We start from the raw sequence: 20,665 nt of genomic DNA, 5'->3' as shown, positions 1-20,665 counted from the left end.
CACAGGCTGTGCATGCTTACCAACTGCATACAGTTGTTAAATGATGTTCCAAACTGATCCTACAGTGCAAATACAAGGCAGTCTAATGGCCAACCTCAGCAATGCTGTACAAGCCTGACTGCTTTTCTAAAGGCTTAAAGCCTCCATTCTTATTGCAAGATTTCTGTAATTTCTTAACTAACTGCAGCTTAAGCTGCACATTTTAAGGAACACAAACTCCAACAGTCATTTGACTGCTGAAAAAATAAGCCTGAAATGAAATACTGATTGATGGCAACAAAAAAAGCCAAACCCACAAACACCACAGAATAACTAAGCATCCAAATTAATGGACTAAGCTTGAAGACATGAGTAGATTTATTAGGAAAGAAACTTATTTAATATTAAACGTTCAATGACAGAGACAATCAAATCTGTAACAGAAATTCAAAGATACTTTATTTCCATTTCTCGGATATCAAGAAGCTAGGAATAGCTTAGTTGTAAAAATGGGATTCATTTTAGTTCGATTCACACAAATACTAAACATTTATTCTTGTGTTTTAAAGTCCAAGAATGAAAACTCGCAATTAAACACTGAGCAAGCCATGTGTTCAGGTTATGTTTGTTTCTTAAAAAGTCTTAAAGAAAAAAAGGATACAGGACTTAATATTCTCAGTAGCATATGTGCTATTATCAACACATCTTTCTGAACTCTGGGAGGAAAACACCAGTCCTGAATTAAATTTTATAAAAAAAAAAAATTTCTAACTCAACTTTATATTTTTCTACGCCACTACAGCTTTCTTTCACCTCATTTTAAAGCAGATCTTCAGTTTAAGCTCTCTTCCGCTGTCTTCGCAGACTCTTCATGTAGTAGTCCTATAATGCAAAATTTTGGGAAAACAGACAATTAGACAGCATTAAGAGCATTTAGTTTGTCATTTCTATACACTGGCCCAGTTGTTAGCTGTCATCTTAACTCTACAAATGTCAACACTGAACATGACTGACTTTAGAAGCAATAATGTAGCATTAATGGTTTAATAATCAACATTAAATGTTTAAAGAGTTCCTAGCTTAAATAATGACTACAATAACAACTTATGTTGCAAGAAGCTTATTTATCAGCTGTACTCTCCATTGTTAGTTCCTTATTTCAGGAATACAACTAAAAACCTTCTGTAAGAAAGCTATGTCAAGAGTGGGGAAAAACCTTCCAAGTTTTCCTCTAAATACAGTATTTGTACTTCCTATTGTTTAGCTGTTTTCATTTCCAACAGCTTTTCAGCACACATTCTTGCCATGAACACTGTAATTATCTGGTGGCCTCTGTCTTTTTATTTACATTTGCCTTAGAAGCCTGTTACCAGCCATTCCACTCCTCTGTATTATGGCTGACTGCAAATTCTCCTACACAGTAGGAAATATTAAACACATACCTCTTAAAGACTTGAATTGCATTGAAAGTAACAAGGCGATTATTATGTAGTGTTTATTGCATTTTAAACTCTTTAAAGATATCTAATTCTGGGCAGCACTGCATCCCTACATACAGTTGAAAGAAAATTCCATTCTGTTAACATCAGATGTACAGTATTCACACAATACACAAAAAAGTCCTTTTCACTATCTTGAAAATCAAAAACACAACAGTAAGCTTAAAGATTACAGGCAACAGCATTCAAACATGGATGTGGGTAGAGAAAGGAGTACCTGGCATGAGTACCTGCTTAGTTTGACTGAATCCTTGATTTTTAATTTGGCTTTTCATGGGCCGCTCACAACACCAACGCTGTGTGAGGTATGGTAGTCAGCTGCAATAATTCATAAACCCTACACTTCCATCAATCCAATGCTACTGGCTCTCGAGTTACAGAACAAACTGCATTAGAATGCAAGGCAATAAAGCAAAAAAAAACTAGAAACATCCTTGACAAAGAAATACTAGCAGTTTATATGAAAACAAAAGTAGTCCAACATGTGCCTCAAATATTAAGTATTAAAGCAAAAGTTTCTGCTGATGAACCAACACAATATGGACTTAAATACAAAAACAGTTCAACTTTTTAAAAAAACGATAACAAAATCCCTAAAAATAAAAAAGGATAATTAATTTTTCTATGGTGGCTATATTACAAATATGTCCCAAAGAGGCACACTAATGGGGGCACGAGTCTGCTACAAAATAGCTGAGACAAAACAATGTACCTCAAAATGTTTTGCAGGACTACACTGTCTTTTCCTTCAGAAGGTGCTTTAGTATGTCTTCTTACTTGGCTTAGTTCCATCTTCATCTGTGCATACTTACGCTGCACTGTTAAACAGTAACAAAAAGCCCTAATCAAAGTTTGAAATAATGCACTTACCTCTGTCTGATCTGAGGTCAAATCAGATCAGTTTTAATTGGACTGAGTGTCACCTTCAGATTTAATGTCTTCATTGGTCCCATTGACCTCATTCTTAGTATCACTCTCCTTCGAGTCTGTATTTGTGTCTTCACTCTGTTTTTCTCGACTACTGGACTTCACACTACTTTTTTTATCATCAGATCCCCTCTTTTCTGCCATGAAAGAAGACATTGACCATGGATTTCAAAGTAAAAACAAACATTGCACACGTGAGATATACATTGCATACAAAATGGGATATTACTTTCTATAGTATTAATACTCAAAGTTAAGAAATAGGCTTCAGACTACCATGCTGGAACAGAGAGGGTACAAAAAAAAAGGTCAAAGGGGACAGTACATGGTGGGGAAGAGAAAGGACAAATCTAAAAGAGGCAGTTACTCAGCTGTCTGGTGAAATACACAGTTCAAAGGGAAAGGGGCAGTCAAGAAGTAAGGTAAATGTGTAATTATGGTGCATGGCTTCCTTACTTATCATTGGGCTCTTTTTGTCCCCATGTTTTAACTTGTGATGCATACAGCACTCTGGTTTGCAACTCTCATTAAACATGATTCTTCAAAAAACAATCAGAAAGGACTGATGGGACAATGCATCAGTGCATTACCAAAGAAATTAATACATGCCAATTAAAAAAATTAGCAAGCCAACAAATATCAAGCATGACTAGCTTTGAAGGCAGAGATCACAAAAATTGACTTTACTGTACAGTATGTCACAGAAGCTGCACACTTGTCAACATTATTCCTAATTTTATAAAACCTGCAGTGATTCATAATCCACTCATTAAAAAGGCTTGGGGAGACAGTTTGGAAGATATATATATAAAGCACTATTTTCCAAAGGCAAAGGAACAGCAAGATGGGATGAGCCCCACAATTTCACCATGAATTGGAAAGCTGACTGGAGAGTTCACTAGACTGCTGAAAAACTCATCTTTTCCTGAATAATCTTCAAAGAAGGAAGGAAGCCAGAAATAAAAATTTTTCCAGAAGAAAAACATTCTATATTAGAGCTGCATGCCTCATCTGTAAATTCAGTATTTGCAAATTTAATAAAAGCATTGATTCTTTCTCTGTTATTTCACACCATAATATTCAACCTTTGATCAATAAAGACACTTTGGAGAGAAAAAAATAATCTGAAAAACCAACCTCTCAGATGTCATCATACAGAACAACATTCATGCTCTTTTTTCTGATTATTCCCTGCTATCCGGGCAATTAAAATAAATAATATAAATATATATATATGTATATAAAAAAACCCCAACACAGGAGCACACAGACCAAACACTCTGAAAAATCTATTTTAGACAGTATCACCTAGACTGGCATAAGACACTTCTATATTCCAAAAGACAAGAAATTAAGCTTTAAAAGAGAAGCACCATCCCAACTTTTGTTTTAAAACAGACCACCAAAGGGAGGGAAAAAGCCCCCACACAGAAACGAGGGCAACTGCCTAATGAACACTGCTACTCGGGTTTCACCTGAAGCAGCACATCCAGTGCAGGGTGCTTGAAGAAAGCACAGAGAGATGTCAAAAAGCTAACTGAAGAACTGGTAATGTTGTATCTGTCTGCCCTCGGTTTTGCAACTCCGCAGGTAGATTGCACTCTAACTAACCTTGTTAAAAAGTCTTCTTTTTGTGTCTTATAGGTATCTCCGATGCACACGTAGATCCATTGAGGAATAGTAGTCTTGTTTCCCCGCAGAGGACTAGTAGTCAGTCCAATAATCTTATCTTCTGTCCTATGTAGATATGGTAGATCTTAATAGCCCTATGGATGTGCAGTGTGCAGGGTTTTGTTCTGTCTTGTTTGGTTCTTCAATTTGGTCAGGGAGGATCATTTGGTTTAAGGTTAACAAAACTACTATTAAACTGCGGTATGAAAGATGGAACTCTTCTAGAAACTTTAAGCAGAACTAAAAGTGTATTCAGCAAATAGTCCAACAACTGAACTGCTCTGAACTCCTGGAATATCTGCAAGCAGTTAAATTTCTCCACTGTATTTTCAATCAGTAGGATTTCTTGCTTTAAAAGCACATATATGATTAGTTTGCTCTTGAAACTGTGTATATTATTTCAACTGTGATCTATTAGGTATAATCACATAATTGTGACTTTGCTTCCTGATTCCACACATGCACATTTTCCTGATTGAGTTTGTGTGGGCAACTGAGGTGTGTTTTGTGAGAATTCTTACCAAGATAACATGTATGGCTTTACTGTTTAAGAGAATGCAAAAATCATACAAACATAAAATTCAGTATTACTGAGGGTTTGGGTGTTCTGACAGTATTTGCTGAGGTGTAGTCATTAACATGAAAACACAATCACCAATATAATTATTTTAATATAAGTATGTGAATCCAGATTAAGGAAGGAAAAGAGCTAAGTTCCAGTATTAACCATCTGTAAAGTGAAGATACTCGCAGAACACATTTCCCTTTTCTTAAAAAAAACTCCTATTTATTCTACCTACTCTGAAGCTAATTTACTTGAAGAAGAGCAGTCGTGTTCTGCTGGTTTATATTAAGCTAAGGCTCAGCTGGTATTTATGGCTGGCAGGCTCCCTCCTTTACCAAATGTGCCCCTGTTCACAAAATGCAAGTCAGAAATTGCCTCTGTTTTTATATTACACTTGTTCTTTACAATCTTAAAGGCTGATGTATTCCGTGGCATTTTAATGAACAAGAGGCCAAGACTTCTGAATTTTAAAAGTATGGTACTAATTTTAGTAAGTGATTTTTAGGCAACTGCCCCTTGCTATTTTTTCCTGTTAGGATTCATGTTTATTAAGCAGTTTGAGATTTCAAGATGAAAGGCTCTACCATGAGCAGCTGCAGCCAGACTCTATGGCTGTCTTTTTTTATACTTGCAGATCAATGTTGGATATAAAAACAATTAGATTCTGAAGCCATTAAACCAAATGGAGCAGTAAATAATGCAAATTTTAACTTCTACATTACTACTTTCCATGAAAACAGTAGAGCAGGTAGCCAGCCACACACTTCAGATATAGGAACCTCTGAAGTGCTCTGCTTTAACTATACCTAAAATGCCTCACTACAAATGTGAGGATGCATTGGTGTTTACAGACTGATCATGGCAACTCAGTGCTTGTTTGCTAAATACTACTGGCTTGGTTTTTTACCCTCTTTTTAATTAAAGATTTTCCCAACAAAGGGAAAACCACAAACTTCTTCAGCATTGCAGTCCTGCTCTAAGGCTTATTTGTGTTTCTACATATGTTATGATTACACAGTCAAACTGTATTGATTTTCCCAGGCGGAATTTTCATCACAGCTCATAGCATCACCTCATTGTTCTCTGGGGGAAGAAAGTAGCAAGCAGCAAATAAAACGGACAGCAGGGAAATCAGTCAAGTTGAAACTAAAAATATTGAGATGCTGAAGAAAGTTTGCTAGCTCCTCTATTTATGGAAGGATTAGGGGAAGAACTGAAAAGCCATTAAGCTAAATAAACAGACCAAATTTGAATAAATAACACAATTACTTATATGCACAGAGACACACAGAATACCAAATAGGACATTCTTGACCAAGTGCCAGAAATCTGCTCATAAAATAGGCAAAACAAGGCACAGAATCAGGTAGGAATAAAGTAACACATGGACAGATACAGGCTAAAATACAAAATGAATCTGAGTTTAAATGCTACGCATCAGTTCCACTGCCAATGAGCAAGCAGCAAAACCCACTTGCTTATAAAGGGAAAAGCAAAATGAGACACAAACCAATACTAAAGATGCACTGTGGTACAAACCAGAATAAATTAACTGGTCAGGCAGGAAAAAAAAGACACAAAGCATTACCAACATTTTGGGAACGAACTGGATAAATATGGAAAAGTAAGGGTAGGGCAAACAAGCCCATGCAATCCAGAAACATGCACATAGTACCTTTCATTCCAGAAAAGTATCTTAGAAATGTATCAGAATTGTTTCATCCATTACTGCTGGGAAGCTCTAATAACAAAGTGGGGTGGCTGTTTCAGACTGGACATTAGCCAGCACCCCAAATGAGCCAGTTGTTTAGGCTCAAAGTTAGTTATTATTACATTCCACCAGAAGTTTCAAAAGACTTTATACAGTGGGAAATTTAGCAGTAACAGTGAATTAGTGTCCTTCCACAGAATGTGAATCTGTAGTGTTTTCTCTGTAGCTCTTTAATCCTACTTAAAGGCAAAGTCTTTGATGAAGCTGTGAGTCATCATCAATGCTGTTGTACTGCTATTAAAGCATTCCAAGGACTAAATACAGCATTCCTTTAAGACTCACCTGATTACTGACAAAGCCAAATCTCTCTTCATTAAAAGAAAAAAAACAAACAAACAGAAAACACAAGCCAAAACCAACAACAGAACAACAAAGGGGAAGGATGAGGGAGACAAGTAGGAGGTTGAGGAGACGACATGAAATATAATTTAGAGCATTGCAGAAAATTCTACAAGATTTATCTGGGACTGCATTCATAGATTAGAAAAATATTTAAAAGCATTGCTAGAGGAAAATAAAGGAAACATGGTAGTGTAGAGAAGTCATAGATGGTACAGGTGAAGCTGTCAATCTTCTACAAAACACATATCAGCAAAGAGTAATTACAGAAACATCTCCTAACAGTAGGAAAAAAAATATTCACTCTTATGAAAATCTGATTACAGGCATATGTTTTTCTATAGATAACAGTAAACAATTCTTAAAAACATCAAAATCTTTGCACACTTAATTTGCAGACAAAGTGGTAAGCTTTTAACTGCTGTACCAGATGAGAAGTGAACGCTGGGGCGTACACATGCACGCAGGTGAAATTAACTGGAATGAACAAAATGCTTCAAATTGGTTAAAAACAACATATATAGCTTAGAAGATCTGATTCGGTGCTAAGAACTCTCAATCACTCACTGCAAGACTAAGAGCTTTTGAGACCTGATGGAAAGATTAGTTTTAGAACTTGATAGGAACTCAAGTCTTCACCCAAACATACCTTTTTCTTTGGACTTCCTGTCTTCTCTCTCTCTGCTTTTGCTTCTGTGCTTGTAGGATTTTCGATCCCGGCTTTTTGATCGTCTCCTGTCCCTGCTGCGAGACCTATGTTTCCTCTCTGATCTATCATGACTTCTGCTTCTTCTTCGGTCACGGCTCCTGAATGTTCAGAGAGAATGTCAAAAATGTAAATGGCAGCTGGTATTTTCTAGCTCAGAAGATACAACAGCTAACCAGTAGCACTTTACAAAAAATGTACTTAAACACACACACAGACACACACGTACCTGCTTCGCCTTCTTTCTCGGCTTCTTGATCTTTTGTGGTCTCGTGAACGGCTGCATCTTCTGTCAGAGGTTCTGCTTGAATGTCTGCTCCGTGAACGACTCCTTTTACGTCTCTCTCTATCACGAGCCCTCTCTTTTTCCTTTTCTTCCTCTTCACGTCGTCTCTTCCTTTCCCTCTCCTCTCTTTCCCGTTCTCTCTCTTTCTCTCTCTCTTCTCGTTCTAGCTTCTCTTTTTTTAACCTTTCATCACGGTCAGGTTCTTCTGTTCTTTTTCGTAACTTTTCCTTTTAAAACAGTTAACAGAAATAAATTAATTCGGGATAAATCATTCAATATAACTTAATCTGTATGTTCTGAGGAAGCAGATTTTGTCTTCCAAAGGACAGCCAACATAGAAGTACTTTCTAAAATCACTGAAACAAATCCTTTGTGTTGCAGAACTTCTTTGCTTGTCATTCCCACAAGGACTCAGACCACACAGCAGTTTTTTAAAATCAACATAAAAAATTACTGCGTGAATTTTAGATCTTTGCTTTCATCTAGTGTCACCACATGACACAGAATGTCAGAGCAAGCACACTGCCAAGCATGCAGTAAGATTTTGATTTTTATAGATCACCTTCTGAAGTTACATTCAGACTGAATATAAGGAAGAATTGGTTTTTTTTCAGGAGGGTGGTGAAACACTTGCCCAGGTTGCCCAGAGGTGGTAGATGTCCCATCCCTGAAAACATTCAAGGTCAGACTGGATGGGGCTCTGAGCAAGCTGATCTGGCTGGAAGATGTCCCTGGTCACTGCAGAGGGGTCAGACTAGATGACTTTCAAAGGTCCCTTCCAAAGTAAACAATTCCATCATCTTTAGAGTATTTCACCCACTTGAGAAAAGTCCTCTGGACAGGCTTCAGTTTACCAGAGGAAACCTTCAAACAATTTTTGTATGTTTAGTAACTGAAGAGATGCTTACTTTTAAATCTTCTACAGTAGCTTTTATTTTGGCATAACCCATGTGCTGCTTTCCCATCAAGTGGTCATCTACCCTGGATTGTGCATCTCCTACAATTAAAAAGGCTCCACAAACTTCACAAACTTCCATTTGCTTTTCTTGGGCTGCAAAGCTCTCAATTGTCTGCAAAAAGAAAAAAATACTTGATAAAGAAAAACCAAAGTTTTAGCCAGAAGCCAGCAAGCTCTGTCTTTGGAACATGGCACCAACTAGGATGAACAGGGAACAGACAGGCTACATCCCATCCCTTGTAAGCCCTAGGAGTCAATTAGCAAACACACAAACTGAACCTTAGTCCCCACTGCAAAGGATTAATATGCTGTCCTGGTTTGGGCCAGGATAAAGGTGATTTTCTGTCTTGTACTTTTGCTTTTAGCTGAGTCTCTTTAAGTAGTTGCACTTGCTGAAGTTAACAGCAAGTTTCTCAGACAGTGTGTGCTTCTAGGATTGATAACACTTGATGTTTATAGTTACTGCTAGAGACCGGTGTGCAGAGCCAAGGACACTGCTCAGCTCTGAGGAAAACATTTTACCGTCCAGAAGGATAAAGAGGTCCCACCTGAGCCCTCCTTTGGGGACAGACCAGATAGATGCCAGAATTGACCAAACAGAGTATTCCATCCCATACACGTCACACTCAGTATAAATCTGAGGGATCACGAGGGCCAAGCCAGACTTCTGGATTTCCAGATTTCCTGCCTTTCCTGCTTCCCTTCCTTCACCCAGCATCCTGGAAGGATCCCATCCGTTCGTCTGTCTGTGCTCCTGATCAGTGCCAGCCCATATCTGTGTGTTCCTGCCTCCAGTTCCTGACTGCTGCCGACTCCAGGAGTCCAGCCTGGACTTTCCCAGGGCTGCCCTGCAGCCTCGGTGGTGACGTGAGAGTTACTGGGGAAAAGGGGGAGGAATGTGGTTTCCATTTTCCTGTATATCTGTATATATTTAGTAATTTTTCCTATTTATCATTACTGTTTCATTAAAGTTGTGTAGTTTAGTTTCCAACCCATCAGCCTCTCTCCCTTATTCTCTCTTCTTTCTTTATCAAGGAGGAGACATTAATAGAGAGCGTCTGTTATTCGGTTTAATTGCCGGGCCAGTGTTAAACCGTGACATATGCACAAAGCCACAGCAGCCTCCCTGCAGTCTCAGAATTAAGGAAAATAAAAATCAAATTTCTCCTAAGATGATTTCTTTGGCATCAACCAAAATGTCTGGAGCTACAGAATAAGCATGGATATATAAGGACAGAGTAAGGAATGAAAAGCCTAGAATGTCACATGGAGAAATACAAAAAGGAATGTCAGGCTTATATTTACAAAAAGATGGTGGTGAAATTAATTCACTGCTTCAAACAGACAAAAAGACTGAAATTTCAACATAAACCCAAGTGATTATTCCTGTGCAATGTTCATGACTCATACAATATGGACATAAACATTGTTGCATACAACCTTTAATAGCCTGAAAAAAAAAAAAAAAAAAAGACACAGGAATACACAATTTGAGCATGTTATTAATTCCCAAAATACAATTTTTAAACATAAGCTCCTTTCGTTTTACAGGAACTTGCTACTTAACACATTACACCTCTGGCTTCTGCAGCTCTTCAAGTCTCTTAACACAGATTGGTAGTCCAGTGAAATAGAATTGTAGAAGCTCCATGGCACAACTTAACTGAGACCTGAGCTGGAGCAAGATGCAACCTCACCTCCAGAACTACTGTGTAAGCAATTTCATAATTTGTGGGCATGAAACCACTCTCAAGGTAGCATGCTAAAAACCACATTGGATTAACACATTTAACTGACAATTTACTGTCTAATAAATTTGGCATAGAACTTGTGTGCCCTCAATGCAAGGTTATTATTAATAATGTACTTTTGTACCAAATTTTTAAGTCTGACTGAACTACAGACATATTACTTACTGAAGTTGTGGACCTCAGCAGCTCTCTCTCTTCCTTCAACTGCTCCACAAGTTTCATCATTCCTTGTGCCTCTTCCACCTTCCCTTCTGAACCTAGTTCTTCAATCTAAAGCATAATAAAAGAATTCACCTATAATTTTCAATCAAGTAAAAAAGAAAGAGATCTTTCTTACAGGGGGTAAAATATCATCACCTGTTGTAGAAGTACATCAATTTTGTCAGTTAACACCTGAATCTTCTCTTCATTTTTCCCAGTAGGTCCTGCTCCCTGCCAAAGAGTACACGTAGGTTTTTTTAAATTGGTTTTGTTCTAGTAAAAACAACTTCTAAATACATAAATGTATGTCTTCCCATATTCCAGAGACACTTCAAGAATATCCTCCTCCTGCCTCTCCCCTCCCATGGACGCCTACTAATAGGAGTCTGGACTAACATCAAATTCCCAACACTGCTTACTTCACTCTTGCTGAGTGAAGCAAGTTCACATTAATTCCTCCTAAATCAACAAAAACATTCAAGGCTCTGGCCCATAAAAGGTAAGTCTCCTGAATTAAAGTCCTAAATTTAAACTCTGAAGCTGCCACACAGCTATTACATATCTTTGGAGACGCTCAAGTATGACTTAGAAGTTCCATGGGCTCTGAAATTTTGATTCTGAGCATAAATGTGAAAAAGAATCTCACTTCACCCAAAATGTATTTTGTTAGTATTTTCCTCTCTGTAGGCTGCTGGAACAGACTTAATTCTGCTTCTCCCACAACCTTTGATCTACTCCACAGTCATTAAGTTTTCTTGACTGGTTACTGTCACAGCTCCTTCTGAAGCAACTGGACTTTGCACAGAACAATTAAATAGGGCAGCAAAAGGAAGCAAGGCTGCCCTAGCAGTCAGGAAACTCCCAGAGCACAGGCCAGAGCTACTGCTCCAAATCCTTCAGGAGACCAAAATCCCTGAAGATAGTATCTAGAAGAGAAATTCCTAGAAGAGTCTTCCAGACTCACCCCAGAAGACTGTTGATTCTGTGACAGTGCCAAACGAGCATGGCCTCTTCGAATCCTGCGTTCTACCTCTGCAAGCAAGCTTTGCAAATAGCGTAAGAAGTCTCTTTCATATCCCACTTTCATAAAACGAGAGCTCTTCTCATACCTGATAAAATATTTTAAAGTTAAAAGCTCACATCACTGCATAACACATGAAAAAGAAACAACAAAACTTGCAGTTACCTTGCTCAAGGTAAGAGAATATTAAACTTTTAAGTAAATGTTTACATAAATAAAAAAGCAATTAGTTTCTTGGGGTTAAGTTGTTTTCAAAAACCTTCAAGCATACTAGAAACACTATTTGCATTAACATAGCAACCAACATACTTACTGTTTCCGTAGATTTTCATCATGAATTTTTTCACAAGGACCTAAAAAAGACCACACAAAAAGTTCACCCCTGCACTCCTAAATGCTGTATTCACATTCCATCAGCATTTGTTTGTGGACCATGATTGAACAGATCTATAAACACTTTCCAAGGACTTTCATGCTTCTCTTTCCACTTCCTTTGCTTGGGAGTTTGAAAGACACATTAAAGAAAAAGAACACCAATATGCTGTATTCATTATAAAACCAAAGGAGATCATGAATGACATAAATTCTTCATATAAAACTGAGTTTCCAGATAAGATCAGTAAAACTAAACAAATAAAATAGTAACTTAAAATGTCTGGGACCCTAAAACATAAAAAACAAAAATTACCTATAAAGGGTAATTTCAACAAGCACTTTCTAAGCTCCAGACAATGTTCTTTGTAAGAAAAAAGTGGCTACTTAAAAGGTTGGTCTTCAGAGTAAAATTAAGTGGTATTTGGCCAGAGTTATTGAAGGCAGTAATGTTAAAATTCTACGCCCTCCCCTGCCTATAAAACTGTTCAAAAGATCTGGAAATTAATGCTAAGACAAGAAGCTTTTTCTTCCTAGTTACTATCTCCAAACTATATGTAATGTACATACCTTCACTTGAAGGCTACTAGGAACACAGATGGCCTTCAGCTTTAACTATTACAATTAAGCATTCTCTAACTTAGAGGCTAAATATACAGACTCACAAAAATAAAATTTAACATTATATATCACTGCCAGTCCTTCTAAAATAAAAAACCTATTTCCAAAGTGTTTTGACAGGGCACTAAAAAAAACAATTGTTTGTAAACAAAAGCTGAATTGTAATTACATATGAGAGAATAGAAGTTATTATAGACTTACCTAAATCAGAACGGGTATTTGTAAATAATTCAGCTGGACAAAACCCACAAAGGTAGTATTTACAAACCTGACAGAGAAATAAAAAAAAGGCATCATTTTTTTCCCCTCATGAATTCGTAATTTTCCGTAATCACTTCTATTTTCTAAAATACAGTGTAAAAATCCCCTTAACCAAATACCTTGCTTTCCACTACAGTACTGATATTCCTTAGTTTTACTGCTAAATAATTAAGATCAAGGGCAAATGTCACCTGTTTGTAAATACAATATAGTATTTGACATTTCCAAAGGAGTCAAGTCAGATACAACCACTAGAAAAGTTACTGTGAAATTTCTGAACTGTGAAAACCTACAAGGGGTCAGAATGTCTGCCATGGTAGCATGAGAGCAAGCTCCCCTTACCTTGTCTATAACAACTTTGTATTTAGCCTCCATTTCTTCAATGCTACTGGCTTGGAGAACAGGAGCCATCAGCATTCAAAGATTAAGTCCTGTCTCGAGAAGTCTGATGTCAATTAAAAAACTTATCAGGTATGGTAACTATCCAAAAACTCCCCCCATGCTAATGCTTCTAAAAAAAAATAATCCCTCCTTTGAGAATGACATGCAGAGAGACATTGTATACCTCTAGAGGAAGACAGAGAACACATTCATTTTAACCTGGTTTCCTGCCAACTAAAAAAGGGTTTGTTTTGTTTTCTGCACAGCCTATTTTTCATTATCAAGTCAGGTTCTTTTTGATAACACAGAAATACCACCAGAAACTTAGGAAAAATCAACCCATCAGGCTAGACAGTAAATATGACAGCATAAAACCAGCTTTTAGATAAAAAGATTATTCACCCTCACCCATGAGCATGGGCTTAGCTGATCAAGTTGGTCAGCTCTTGAAGTTTGTAACACAGAATTATTTCCTGCCTATTCACCAGAACAGCCAAAAAGATAAAAACAAATACTTTCACCTTTAATAAGCAATCTCAAATAATTAACTCTTCAACAGACTCTTCCCCTGGATGTGACTGCCATTAAATAACTTGTCATTCCAGACCTAGCCTTGACATTCTTCTAATATCTCTTTTATGTTATACTGGTTTCTAATATTTGGCAAATCTAATAATTACTACTGTGTGTTACAGCCTAGTTCTAATACTCTCACGTAGACTGTGGGCAAAAGTTTGCCACAGATTACCTCCTAAAATAGAATCTGAAGTATTTTAACAAACGGGGGATGAGAAGAGAGACTCAAAACCTACCCCACACCAACACCTCACTGAAATGCCTGTGATACCACCTGATCAAATTAGGGCAGTCTGATTTATTTTTCCATGCTAACTGCCAGACTGCAAATCAGGCTACTGAAGTTAAAACTGTACTGCCTGCTTCAGGGATTACACAGAAAAACAATCAAGATTTCTACTAACAAACCATGGACATGAAAAACAAATTAACAAAAATCTCTTATTTTGTAATTTGAATACGTCTCCTGTGACTCAGGTTAGGACACTGTGGCACCCATCTGAAGCAATTTATCAAGAACAGTTAAAGATAACACCACACAAGATGTTTTGGAGTTTATTTTTACTTTTTTTTTTTTCTTTTTCTTTTATTCTCAGGAAGGAAGTAGAAAGTTTATTGACAAAATCTGATTGCAGAATCTGCTCTCTGGAAGCTGCAAGATCCCTTGTTTTTAATATCAAGCTGTTTAAAGAGAACAGTTTCTGGGATGAACTCCTGTACCAGTTAACAGAAATGTAATTTCTCTCTACATTCTCTTTCTCCTCCATTTTATAGGCAGCCTGAACACACCATACAGTGCAATTATTATTTATATATTAAAAAAGCAACAACAGAAGTCTCACAAACTGAAAAGCTGCAGTAGATTTTCTCTGTACCCAGGGAATTACTTGACATTTTCCCTTAAGAAGAAGCCTGCAGAAAATACATTAAAGTGGTTCAGACTAGTGTGTCTGCAGCAATTTTCTCCCTCTCTCATACCTACTTGATCATGCCCTTTAGCAGAAAAACAACACTTCAGAGAATGTTGCAGAATCTTGAAAGGTATCATAGGTCTTCACCTGGTGGCACATCTGCCTTTAAAGGCTGTAGATGCCAATCAGCTGCACTTAAGGTTGGTCTTAAGTAATCAATGATGAGTAAAAATAGAAAAGGCCAAGAAATGGCTGAAGCATTACAGAGCCATTAAAGGACTGACACAGAGGTGATATGCTTCAAATGGCCTGACTTATCCATGGCTTATCAGACTGCTTCACTTAGCACAAGTCAGAAATTACATGGAAATACATTTTGTATGTTCATAAACTGAGCAACAGGCAGCTGCCTATGCTGGTAACAAACTTACTCGCTTTTGCCAAATTCTTCTGATGACTCGGGTACCAAGGTGTAACAGAGAAGAATGTTACTGAAAAACTATTGCAGCAGGATTAGCCACAGCTTGCATCTCAAAACCTTTAGGGTCTCACACTTTGGGAAGGCACTAGAACAAATACAGATACACACCTAGAACTTTCTGCTTCTTGATCTCAAATTAACATCCTTTACCTCAAAGTTGACTAAGCTGACAGTAAGAATGGCTAGCTCTTCCAGAGTTTGTGAACCAATTAAAAGCTTTCCTGTATAAATAAAGCTCTCTATCATTAATACTTATGTATTAACATGTTCTTCATCAGTAAGTAATTTCTTGAGGAGGGATCAGTATGACTGTAATAAACAATTATGTAAGCACATTCTCCTTGGCAGACAATTCCTAGTAAAAACCCAGCAGATTGTGTCTTCTACATGAAAAACAAGAGAATTGCCTTATTCAGCTAAGTTTCTAAAAACTATTAAGCTTCACATGCATTAGCCATTTCATGACCAATGCCTGCCCACCCACCCACAACTAAAGAAACGAAAGCCCTTCTCCCAAACCCAAGGAAACCTTCCATTACTAATGCCCTTCTAAAACACGTAGCACTTTAGTCCCGGCCGTTTTATCCCCTGGAGAATTAAGTTCTGGCATTCCATCTAGATGCAAACCACTGTAGGTCTTTGAAACTAAAAAAAAAAAAAAAGCGTAACACATCATAATTAGCTAATACCATCAAATAATATTTTAAATAAAGAACCTGCATCTTGAGAAACTGCCTTCCTATCAGCAAGAATTGCTCACAGTCATTTGTCCGTAACAGTTCTCCATCCTGCTGCTGAATTTACCTTGAAGGAACCATCACAAAGCCCTGTACAAAGCCTGGGTAGTCAGCACTGGGCCTTCTTGTACTGCACAACAGCTTCAGAACTCTTACACAATTGCTGTTTCCACATGAGCTTGGTTTTATACAGGTGGCATATTAAACCAAGAATGAGGGAATCAATAGTTATTATTCCAGAAATATACTTTGTCTACAGATATGACAGGAAGCAGAAACACTAAAATAAAGGACACCAATAACTTCCTTGTGCATAAAAAAAGACTTTATGTCAAAACTGATCACCTAAGGAGGTGTTGTGATACTGAAACAACTGGAACTTCAATTTTTTTAAGATTCAAGGCTTTCATCACATCAAAGTCTTAAAGAAACAGCGTAGGCTCTACAAAAGGCTTTACATTATCAACATATTTCATTGGAACTGAAAATAAACACCCAGCTATCACCACACTCTGCTTCCACACCTTCAAAACAACCCCCTCCTATTCTGTGTTGCATTTCATCTTTCATATAGTTTTTAATATCCACCTAGGTGCAATTTACAAATTATAAACAAAAGAGAGATAACTTTGGTTTTGATAATCCTCCACACATAAAACTGATGAAGTGATACACAAAATCCTAAACTTTATTAGGAGTATAACATGCTTATATTGACAGAGCTACATGTTGATGTGTGTCTTAATTTTACAAGAAATTACATTAGCATATGCATTTCATCTGAAAAGCAAAACAGCAGTCAAGCAGATGAGTTAATGTTACTACTTGAGCCTTATCTGTATTTCCTGTCTTTTAAACACGTCAGCACTGCAAATTTTATCTTTAGGTGATGGGGGAAGTCAAACTGGAACAAGTTTTAACAGTGGTAATTTTATTTTTATGAACTCTTCACTTGACTATAGGAATCTAAGAAAACATTCCTTTCAGAGAGTTTAGTTATGGTCCTAAAACCTTCATAAACCAAAGCAGAAGAGCAAACAGCAGCACTTCTTGCAAGACTGAAGGCTCAGCCCTAAGCCTGTAAATATCCCACTGGCCTAAAGAGACAGGACAGTTCTTCTACTTAATAAATTGTCAGAGGGCTGGAGAGAACAAGACCCAACAACAGCTTGGAAACAGTTTTCTATGCTTACAGTCAACCTCTTCAGACTATAATTTTAAAATGTGTTTATCTGAAGATGAACTCACATGAACTCAAATGAAGAGAAAGATGCAAAAAAAATAAAAATTTCTCATCCTAAAAAATAAACCAAATCAAGTCCCTTACCTATTCTGCCTGGACCAAGACAGCTCAAACTGTCTACTTTGTATTTTCAAAGATTATTTTAAAGTTCAGAATAAAATTATTCTGAATAATGGCATTTGGTTTATAAGAGAAGTCTAGGAAGACATTCAGAAAGTAATGAAAATTTCCTTAACTCATAATTTCCTCTTCACATGGACAGCTTACCTATATAGCAGCATTTATCAAGCAGGCTGCAGGGAGGGAGGAGTTCCCTGCACTTTCAAAATCTGAGGCAAGACAGGTACCTGTCCTTATCACATGCATTGAGACACATTAAAACATGCATTAAGCATCTTTAGAATTACTTTACTCTTGCCTGAAAACATGAAATTCTCACCTCTGTAATTCAGATGCAGTTTAGAACAACCAAAAGCAAGAATTTCTTCCTCCCTCCAATTCAACAACATCCCAAGAAAATCCTGACCGGGGGAGGAACTTCTTGCAACTTAAACCACAGAACTTCTTATCACAAAGATAATAAAGCTACTGCAACTGTGACACTTCTTTTTAAAATAAACTGTAACTCAAAATCTGTATCATAAAAAAAAAAAAAAAAGCAGCATTTTAGCTGTGTCCCAAAGAAACAAGATATAGGACCTCTACCTTTTTTTTTTTTGGTGACATAACCTATGACAACAATGGATGTCACTTGAAGTCACTATTCATTAAAATTCAGCCATACCAAGGGAGAAACTCCACTCCAAAACAGTAATTTAAAAAATCTTGAGCTATTTGTTACAGAAAACTTACAAACCACCACATTAACAAAATACACATAAGTACCATGAAACAACAGTAGTGTTTAGGTTAGACTCCCCTCCAGAAGATTGTGGAACTCCCTGGACTGAGGAAGTGCAGAAGAAATCAATCTTCTCTTAGCAAAATCCTCGGTTTCAAAAGTCTTATGATTTTTCCTTGTGCTACAATCTCCAGACCGTTAACTATGCCCGTACCCTTCTGCTTCCTTTTCCAATACCACGCACTCAAGAAGAGATCCAGAGTTATTTGTCTTCCAAACTACTAACATGTGTCTCATGTCTCTTCATGCAAACCAGCAGGCTTCTGCTCAGAGGAGCAGAATTCCACTATCAGTACCCAGCCCCTTCGACATTATTTATTTTTCTTTTTCCCTGCAGGAGATCTCAGCCACCAACAGGCCTCACAGAAAACTCCTTATTCCCCTTTATCGACGCTGCCTGGAAAACACGCCACGGCGAGCACAACCTCCATGCGCCCAAACCCAAACACAAGGCCTCCCTCCACCCTGCAGCCCAAACAACAGCGCAAGGCATCCCGCACAGCCTTGCCATGGCGGGATCCTCCTCCTTCACTGCCCCTCGGTTCCTTCTCTTCGTCTTAATGCTCAGCGAGGTTCCCGCGCAACAGCCCGGGCCTGGCCCGCCCCGCGGCCGCCATGCAGCAGCCCCGCAGCCTCCGTCACCGCACCAAGGGCCTGACCCGGACCAAAGCCCAGGGACCCCCCCATGGCAGGCACCTCATCCCTACCCACCATCCCCGCTACTGTCCCCTGGCCAGAAGAAGCTGTAGATAATCTGTCTCGCTAACGACAAAACCCCGGCCCTGCGCGGGGGATGGGAAGGAGGGAGGGAGGGGAGAGGCGGCTCCGTTTCACTCACGCTCTCATGGTCCCACCGCACGTTGCTGCGTTTCTCATCCGGGGCCAGGTTTCTATCCCGGCCCATAAGCTCATCTAGGAGCTGGGCGGCCGATATCATCGTGTCCTCCTGGCCGAATCCCACCTCGCCAAAAAAAAACAAAACAAAACCCCCCCAAAAAAAAACAAACGAAAAAAAACCAAACACCGCCGCCTCTCCTCTTCTTTCCTCTCCTCCCCGACCGACCGCGCCGCCGCTGAGTCTGACAGAGACAAAATGGCGGCGCCGCTCCTCGCCCTGCCCACAATGCACCGCGCGCCTCTCAACCGCCTCTGGCGCCTGGCGGAGCGCGGGCCGGGGCGGCCGCTCCGCACCTCACGCAGCCGGGGGCTGCCGAGGCTGAGGTGGCGGCGGGGAATAACGGAGCTAGGCTTGGTCCTCTAGCAGCGGGGATGGGGTCGTCTGGTGCGAAGTCGTTAAGGAGGCCGCCAGCACCGGGCAGTAACGCCACAGAGGTGGTTGAGAGGTGCGCGGCTGGGTGTGAGGGTGCCAGGGCCGGTGTCCCTCCCTGCGGGGTGTCATGGCGCTGGGGTGCGTCCCCCGGAGCCTTCGCAGTGCAGACGGTGGCTGGAGGCAGGACCGGGGCCATCACAGGACCCTCTGCTCCCCGGCGGGGTCAAAGGCACCGAACCCATCCCTGGAGCGCAGTTACCGCCCTGCCGAGTGCCTCCGGCAGTGGGATTCCCTAAGGGAGCTCAGTGATGCCTTGGGGGAATAATGTCCCTCAGGTCTAACCTCAATCTTACTTTACTTACTTTGCTGTTGGAACCAGTTTCTAATCATTTTATTGGTTTGTTGGGTTTTTTTTTTTGGGTTTCCTTTCTAAGCGTGACCTCGTGCCTCATCCTGACCGAATGTCACGCAGCAGCTTTGCCGATTTCTCAAAATAATTTTGAGCATCTTAAGTGCAGGAAAATAAATAAACTTTTTAATTTTTTTTTTTCTGAAGAGCTCTAAGTCAGTATTCATGCTGATCCTGTAAAACCCCCAGGCCTCAGGGCTGCCTTGCTCAGAGACCTCACGCAAACACTGGTGCCCGTTGTGGCCTCAACACCTCCACGCTGGAAGGCACCACGGAGTTCTTCCAAGCTTTGCAGTTTTATAGTGATTTAAAGCACTGGTGAGAGTAACAAATCAACGCGACACAACCTGTATGAATTTTTAGTATTAATATCCAACAATTTGGGTTTTGGGGGTGGGTGTTGGCTTTAGGAAACGGGGGCAGGACCAGAGGAGTTTCAGCTTTTTCATTTTGCTCCAATTCCATCAGGAAAGCAAAAAGATGCAAGTGGGGTCTACCTACTGCTCATTTGCCCAGCATAGCCACACAGAGCAGGGCAGAAATAGCTAACAGGTTGGAGTTTGCAATTGTTATTTTCATTTTTTATAGTTGTAAAATTTTTACTTTTTTTGTTACCAGTAAGAGAGTCGTCTCCTGTAACAGTGCAAATCCACAAAGTCCAAAACAAGCTTTTCAAAGCAGAAAATGCAAATTACCTGTAATATTTCCAGTGGATTCGCAGACAGATGTTGATTTATTTTTTTTTTAATCTTTATTTTTTTACTCAGGAATTAACAGAATTCACTGAGAACGCTCAAAGATGATGAGAATTTCTTAGCTGCACGACTC

At 39.0% G+C, this 20,665-nt stretch overlaps 1 protein-coding gene across 6 annotated transcripts; it reads right to left on the bottom strand.

Annotated features, from left to right (window-relative positions):
- Positions 1–382: 382 nt before the first annotated feature.
- Positions 383–19,273, bottom strand: LUC7L3 (LUC7 like 3 pre-mRNA splicing factor). Of its 6 annotated transcripts, none has more exons than XM_030461719.1 (13): positions 13,271–13,354; positions 12,869–12,935; positions 11,988–12,027; positions 11,618–11,762; positions 10,810–10,884; positions 10,618–10,722; positions 8,652–8,813; positions 7,687–7,970; positions 7,401–7,558; positions 2,402–2,542; positions 2,191–2,296; positions 1,709–1,774; positions 383–861 (listed from the first exon to the last, which is right to left on the bottom strand). In XM_030461719.1, the coding sequence occupies exons 1-12, from the start codon at positions 13,343–13,345 to the stop codon at positions 1,750–1,752; spliced, it is 1,383 nt and encodes a 460-aa protein (XP_030317579.1). In that variant the 5' UTR covers positions 13,346–13,354; the 3' UTR covers positions 383–861; positions 1,709–1,749. The 6 variants fall into 6 exon arrangements, 5 of the variants coding, with proteins under 5 accessions (XP_030317579.1, XP_030317577.1, XP_030317578.1 ...); XM_030461717.1 differs by lacking the exon at positions 13,271–13,354 and adding an exon at positions 18,997–19,199 and having other exon boundaries at positions 384–861; XM_030461718.1 differs by lacking the exons at positions 1,709–1,774; positions 13,271–13,354 and adding an exon at positions 18,997–19,199 and having other exon boundaries at positions 385–861.
- Between the last annotated feature and the right edge of the window lie 1,392 nt (positions 19,274–20,665).

The sequence above is a fragment of the Calypte anna genome, chromosome 18 (genome assembly GCF_003957555.1).
Source record: "Calypte anna isolate BGI_N300 chromosome 18, bCalAnn1_v1.p, whole genome shotgun sequence".
NCBI classification, from domain to species: domain Eukaryota; kingdom Metazoa; phylum Chordata; class Aves; order Apodiformes; family Trochilidae; genus Calypte; species Calypte anna.
The sequence above is the reverse complement of the archived record's forward strand: the minus strand, read 5'-3'. Positions and strand labels throughout refer to the sequence as shown.